The 7247-nt window shown below is 34.1% G+C and overlaps 1 protein-coding gene across 1 annotated transcript; it reads left to right on the top strand.

The window, feature by feature from the left end:
• The first annotated feature begins 861 nt into the window (after nucleotides 1-861).
• On the top strand, nucleotides 862-3664 carry LOC112029973 (disease resistance protein RPM1). Its single transcript, XM_065763175.1, has 3 exons — nucleotides 862-2098; nucleotides 2183-2800; nucleotides 2940-3664. Exons 1-3 carry the CDS (start codon nucleotides 862-864, stop codon nucleotides 3662-3664), a joined length of 2580 nt encoding a protein of 859 aa, XP_065619247.1.
• The last annotated feature ends 3583 nt before the right edge of the window (nucleotides 3665-7247 follow it).

Raw genomic sequence — 7247 nt, 5'->3', positions numbered from 1 at the left:
AAAAAAAAAAAAAAAAAAACCTAGGCTCCAAGCTGCTAGGTTTATTCCTATCCCCGCTAATTAGCATCTATATTAATATGAGGAAGATGATTTTTTTTTCGAGGCCTTTTATGCTAAATATTCAGTTTTTGAAAATTATTTTGTCTCAAAGTCTCTATCGTAACATATTTAGTTATGTAACTTCTTTTTGAAACTCAATTTTCTGAAAGTCGACGAGTTTGAACTTGGAACTTGATTTCACTAAAGTCGAGTTCTATGAAATTCAGTGGAACGTGAAACTCAAGTTTGAGAAAATCGAATTCTACATTTGCCACATATCACTAAATTGTATAGAACTCGACTTTGGCGAAATCAAGTTCTACTTTGAACTCAATTTTGAGAAAGTCAAGTTCCAAAAAGATATTACCTAACTAACTAAGTCGCAATGGATGCTTTTTTACAAAATAATTTTCAAAAAACCAAATATTTAGCAAAAAAATAAAAGAAAAAACTCCTTTGTTGGAAGTACTACAATTGGTAAGGATATACATTTCTTTGGGTCTCGGTACAAAGCATTTATAGAGCTAGGCCATTTAGCTTACAATAATGATGTGGTATTGATATATTTTCTTTATGTTACAAAAGTAGGTTGCTAGCTTGAGCCAACATTCTTTGATCCTACTACACCTGGTGGCCTTGCGGGATATTTTGTTTTCTTTTAGTGCACACCAAATTTGTAAAAGAGAACACAAAACTTGACCTTCCTGCTCACAAGGTAATACTGTAAAACATAAGCCCTTTTTGTTTTTTTGACATTCTATTATATTTGGCATTGACTTTATTTGCACATAATTATGGCCAGTAATCTAAGTAGGAAGGAAAATGGCAGAAAGTGCAGTCAGCCTAGTTATACAAAATTTGGCCCCATTGTTAATCACAGAAGCGAAATTGCTTAAGGGCATCCATGAAGAAGTTACAAGCATCAGACGTGAAATGGAGATGATCCAGTCTTTCCTCAAGGACGCTGATATAAGGGCCGAGAAGTATGACATGAGCAATGTTGCAAAGACATGGGTGAAACAAGTGAGGGAAGAAGCTTATCACATAGAAGATGTCATTGATGAATACATACTTCATTTTGCAAAACAACTTCACGGGCAAAAGCGTTGCTTCTATTTTCTTCAAAAGGTTTTTCACTTTACCATAAACCTAAAAGCACGACATGTGACAGCCTCTGAGATTCAAGGTATCAACAGGATACTCAAGGACATCCAAAAGAGTGGTGAAAGATATGGCTTCAATGCCATAGAGCAAGGAAGATCCAGCATTGACGCTAAAAGTGATACATGGGATCCTCGAATGACATCCCTTTTCATCGAGGAAGCTGAGGTAGTGGGCATTGAGTCTCACAGAGACAAATTGATTAATTGGCTATTAAAAGGATCATTTAATCGCATGGTGTTTTCAGTGGTCGGCATTGGTGGCCTTGGGAAAACCACTCTTGTTAGGAAAGTATACAACAACGATAAGGTGGCACCACACTTTGATTGTCGTGCTTGGATCACTGTGTCTCAATCATACAAGATGGAGGAGCTATTAAGGGATGTGATTAAGCAATTCTACAAGGCAAGGAAGGAGTTTGCTCCAAAAGAATTTGACACAATGAAGGTGACATCACTAATTGAAGAATTGAAGCACTATTTACGTGAGCAGAGGTATGTAGTAATCTTTGATGATGTATGGGATATAGAATTTTGGGAATGTATAAAATGTTATTTCCCAGAGAATGAAAAAGGCAGTAGAATAATAATCACAACTCGAAATGAGGATGTTGTTCCTTCTAGCAATGAATCTCTTGATTATTATGTGTACAAGATGTCATCCTTACCTTCTGAAAAAGCCTTTGAGCTCTTTTGTAAGAAGGTGTTTAAACGTGAAGGGGGGCAATGTCCTCCTGATTTTGTTGATATTTCTTGTGGAATAGTTGAGAAATGTGGAGGGTTACCACTAGCAATTGTGGCTATAGGTGGCCTTTTTTCAACCAAAGCCAAGGCAGTCTCTGAGTGGCGCAAAGTTGATAATCTTAGTTCAGAGTTTGAAATTAATTCACGTCTTAGAAGTATCACTAAAATTCTATCCTTCAGTTATCATGATTTACCTTAAAACCTTAAAGCATGTTTTTTATATTTTGGAATGTTTCCAGAGGATTGCTCCATTAATTGTGCAAGACTAACTCGGCTATGGATAGCTGAAGGTTTTGTAAAAGAAAAGAAAGGGCTGACATTGGAAGATGTTGCACAAGAGTACTTGAACCAGCTTATTCACAGAAGCTTGGTTCAAGTGAATGAGGAAGATTTTATTGGGAGAATTCGACGTTGTCGAGTTCATGATATGATGCATGAGGTCATTCTTTCAAGGTCAGAGAAATTGAGTTTCAATCTAGTCTTAATGACAAATTACTCAAATTTTGAGAGAACAGCTCGACGCCTCTCAATTCAGAACAATGTGAACACTCGTTTGCAGAGTATTACTAATTCTCAAACTCATTCTATTCTCCTTTTAGGGGTAGATGAAGTGCCTAGTTCTTTTCTCTCTACTTGTTTTGCAAACTTCAAGTTAATGAAAATAATGGATTGTGAAGGTGCTCCTATAGATTACATTCCTAAAGAAGTGGGAAACCTATTCCATCTTTCATATTTAAGCCTGAGAGATACAAAAGTGCAAATGCTTCCAAAGTCCATTGGTAAATTGCACAACCTAGAGACGTTAGATTTGAAACGTTCCCTTGTGTCTGAGCTTCCAGCGGAGATTAGTGGGCTTCGTAAGCTATGATATCTTATGGCCTACAATTTTGAAAGAGATACTCAACACTGTCTAGTTTCTCATCGTGGGACCTGGGTTAAAGATACCAAATGGCATTAGGCATTTAGAGTCCTTACAAAAGCTTTCTCATATTGAAGCCAGTAGTGCTAACCTTATAACAGAATTGGGAAGTTTGGCACAGTTGAGGAAGTTTTCAATCTCTATAGTGAAGAAAGAGAATGGGATGGATTTGTGCACTGCGATACAGAAAATGAGCCACCTTCGGTCATTGGTAATTTTTGCAACAAGTGAGGAAGAAGTTCTTAATTTGCAATTGCTGCCTTCTCCTCCTCCCCTCCTACAAACTCTTGGCCTACATGGGCGACTAGAAAAGTTGCCAGAATGGATTCCCAAACTCAAGAGTATAGTTCGAATTGTTTTAAATTGGTCAAAATTAATGGAAGATCCATTAAAGGTCCTTCAAGCTCTACCTAATTTGATGGATCTTTGGCTTCAAGATGGATACAAAGGTGAGCAATTACATATTGAGGGAGGAGGCTTCCAAAAACTCAAGGCTCTAGCACTTCGAACTTCGAGAGGATTGAATAAGTTGATAATAGATGAAGGTGCCCTGCCTCTTCTTGAAAAGCTTGAAATTGAAGATTGCCCACAGCTGAAAGAGGTGCCCTCTGGCATCCACCATCTGAAATGCCTTAAATATCTACAATTTGATGAAATGCCAACTGAATTCGTTCTTAGTTTGCAACCAGATGAAGGCCCTAATTTTGGGAAAATCAAGCACATATCCTCTGTCACTTTCAGGTATAGGACTCATGGAGAAAACTACAAATGGTACAAGCTTGGTGATTCAGCATTGTTATAGCGTTTGCAAAGGTGATTCATGAAGGACCAAAGTTTCCACACCACTTTTAGATAATTACAGGTACGTCCCCCACCCACTTAAGACTATTACATTTACTTTAAATTACAAGCACCATTTTTCATAAGCCACTACTCCATTTTGTTAACCAGCTTCAACCCAGAAAATGATCATAAACATTTTTTAATGGTTTTTTTTCCTCTTTCTTATACTACTGCTTCTAACAAATAAATAGATTCTATTATGACAATTAGCTTGAAACATATCAATAATTTTGTAGTTATCATTGTGAGTAGCATGGAGCAACAATTGGACAACAGCCATTGTTCAAAATTTTTATTTGTAGACAATTCTTTTACTAATGTTAGTATTCATATCACCAAGTTTGTTTACTATGTTTGAATTATAGTTGGTAAGCCTGCATTTCCCACTTTCACACATTATAGACCTTTTTCTTTTTTGCATTTTTTATTACATTTAACTTTTTATTTATATTTCTCTTGTTAATACTGCTAGGCTTAGCTTCAAATGTCAATGTTTCAAGGATTTTCAAGTGCTGGATCAAATAAGATACCGCTCTTTTCTCAACCAACCAGATCATCAGTAGTTGTCTCTCCCATTAAATGTCGCCTTTGTCATTGTATTATTGTAATGCATTATCATTTCTGTATCAAGATTGTTATAATGTGTAATATTTTTTGTATCAAACTTATGCTATGCAAAAGAGTGATGTTTTAGTTGAATTGTATTTGTTTTCTTTTTAGAGTGGTTTAAGTATGTTAAGTGTTTCATTGGTATGACCACATGTAATGGCTTTGATATAATAGCTAAAATTTTGTATAATGAAATTTGCGTATAATTTGTAAAAGGGTAACTAAATGTATATGTTTTCTTTCTTTATTCATAAAAAAAAAAGCAAAAAAAGAAAAAAAAATTGTATCGAATAGACTTCTTGTTCAAATTATGGGACTATTTTTAGAGACTAAGATGTTGTGTATGGAGTGGTGCTGCCATTTTGGCTTTGAGTAGTTTTCTGTGCTGCTATAGTGTTGTTGCCTAGTTTGTTGCAGATTTAGTTTTGATGTTTGTTAAGTGCTATTAGCTTGATGTTTAAATTCAGCTTTTGCTGCTTCTTTTTGAACTTCTTGTATGGTTTTTCTTGTTTCAATAAAATTTACTCATTCATTTGAGAGCAAAAAAAAAAAAATTGAAATTTGTTTACTATGTGAGCGTTTGGGAAGCGCGTTTTGCGCTTCCCACATCTATTTTTTTTTTTTTTTTTTTAACTAGCGCCTATTGCACTGTTCACGGGAATGAACAGTGCATTTAGGCTAATGAACAATAACTGTAGGATGAACAGTAACTTTTTTTAATTTTTATTTTATTGTTTTCAGTTTTTAGTTTTTAATTTTCCGCAAAATAAGTAGTATCAAATGGACCCTATATGAAACATTCATTCACATTGATGAAAAGGTGAGTCCACTTCTAAACGACAAAATTAACAAAGGTTCAATTAGTATTAAACATTATGAATTTAGTTACTATTGAATGTCTCCCACAAAAGACTTTGATATCTTAAAACCTAATTTTTGGTTGGAATTATAACTTGGAGGTTTGTTGTTATAGGTTTTGTTGCTTATTATGAACATCTTGTATTGTGATCTCGTTTCAATAAATTTAACTCATTCCTTGTTTCTTTCTCAAAACTGCCAATGTTCCTAAATTAATTTGTCATTGCTACTAAAGGGTATTGCATGAAATTTATCTGTTGTCCTTAGCAAATATGTGAACATAAAGTCGTTCTACTAAAAATTTTACTTATACCAGTGAACATCTTCACAGCTGACAGTTACTATGCAAGTATTTAACAAATGATTTTGGATGTTTTCCTTTGTTCTCTTAGCCATGAAAGTGTACATGCTACTAGATTGCAGGGTATCAAAGAATATATATATATATATATATAGAGTTGGGTTCAAGTTACACCTAATGTAACTTTAAGCAATGTTACATCACTTAATATTTTTTAATTAGATGTGAATTTTGACAAATCCACTCTTAGATTACATTATCTTCATATATTCTTCATATTTGCAAAATTTAAAGATGATCAAAGATCAATGGCAATATCATCACTCAATTGTTTAAATTCGAATTTTTGTAGTTTAAAATAATGCATAAAAGATGAGTTTATAGATCGAATGATAAATTACATCCGATTGGCATGAAAATTGGCATGCATGTTAAAAACATATAGAACATGTAATTCAACGGTGAGATATGAATTCTATAACAAATTATTGGATAGTGTAATTTTAAACAATGTTACACTACTCAATATTTTTTTAATTATATGCGAATTTTAACAAATCCACTTTTAGATTACATTATTTTCATATATTCTTCATGTTTCCAAAATTTAAAGATGATAAAAAATCAATGGCAATATCATCACTCAATTGTTTAAATTCGAATTTTTGTAATTTAAAATAATGCATAAAAGATGAGTTTATGGATTGAATGATAAATTACATCTGGTTGCATTTTTTTATGAACAGAATATATATTGCATTATGATAGTATTAAGACACAATGTGATTTTCTTACAAAGTCAAATCAACATTAACAGTAATTTGGGCAATAAGAGAGGAAGAAGTTCTTAATTTGCAATCACTACCTTCTCCTCCTCCCCTCCTACAAATTCTTGCCCTATGTGGGTGACTAGAAAATTGCCAAAATGGATTCCCAAACTCAAGAGGATAGTGAGAATTTTTTTAGAGTGATCAAAATTAATGGAAGAACCATTAAAGCTCCTTAAATCTTTGCCTAATTTGATGAGTCTTTTGCTTAGTGATGTCTACGAAGGTGAGCAACTACATATTGAGAGAAGAGGCTTCTAGAAACTCAAGAATCTAGGGCTTCGAAATTTGGGAGGATTGAATAGGTTGATAATAGATGAAGGTACTCTGCCTCTTCTCGTACAGCTTGAAATTGGAGATTGCCCACAGCTGAAGGAGGTGCCTTCTCGCATCCACCATTTGAAAAGCCTCAAAATTCTGGAATTTAATGAAATGCCGATTGAATTCGTTCTTAGTCTGCAACCAGATGAAGGCCCTGATTTTGGGAAAGTGAAGCATATTCTCACTGTCTCTTTATATTACAGGACTCATGGAGAAAACTACAAAGGGTACAAGCTTGGTAATTCAACCTTGTTAAAGCGTCTGCAAAGTTGATTCATGGAGGACCAAAGTTCCCACACCACTTTCATAAAATTACAGGTACGTACATTCCCACCCACTCATCCATTATTAGACTATTACATTTACTGTAAATTACCAAAGTCTTTCACACATACAATTACAAGCACCATTACTCCATTTTGTTAACCAGCTTCAAACCAGAAAATTATCATAAACATTGTTTTTGGTTGGTAACATATTGAAAATTTAATGGTTCCCCTCCCCTGTTTTTTCCTCTTTCTTAACTACTGCTTCTAACAAATAAATAGCTTCTAACATGACAATTAGCTTGAAACTAATCAAGAATTTTATAGATATCATTGTGAGTAGCATGAAGCAATAATTGG

The sequence above is a fragment of the Quercus suber genome, unplaced genomic scaffold, assembly GCF_002906115.3.
Source record: "Quercus suber isolate HL8 unplaced genomic scaffold, Cork oak 2.0 scaffold_495, whole genome shotgun sequence".
NCBI classification, from domain to species: domain Eukaryota; kingdom Viridiplantae; phylum Streptophyta; class Magnoliopsida; order Fagales; family Fagaceae; genus Quercus; species Quercus suber.
Note: the sequence above shows the minus strand (reverse complement) of the source record. Positions and strands in the feature narration are given on the sequence as shown.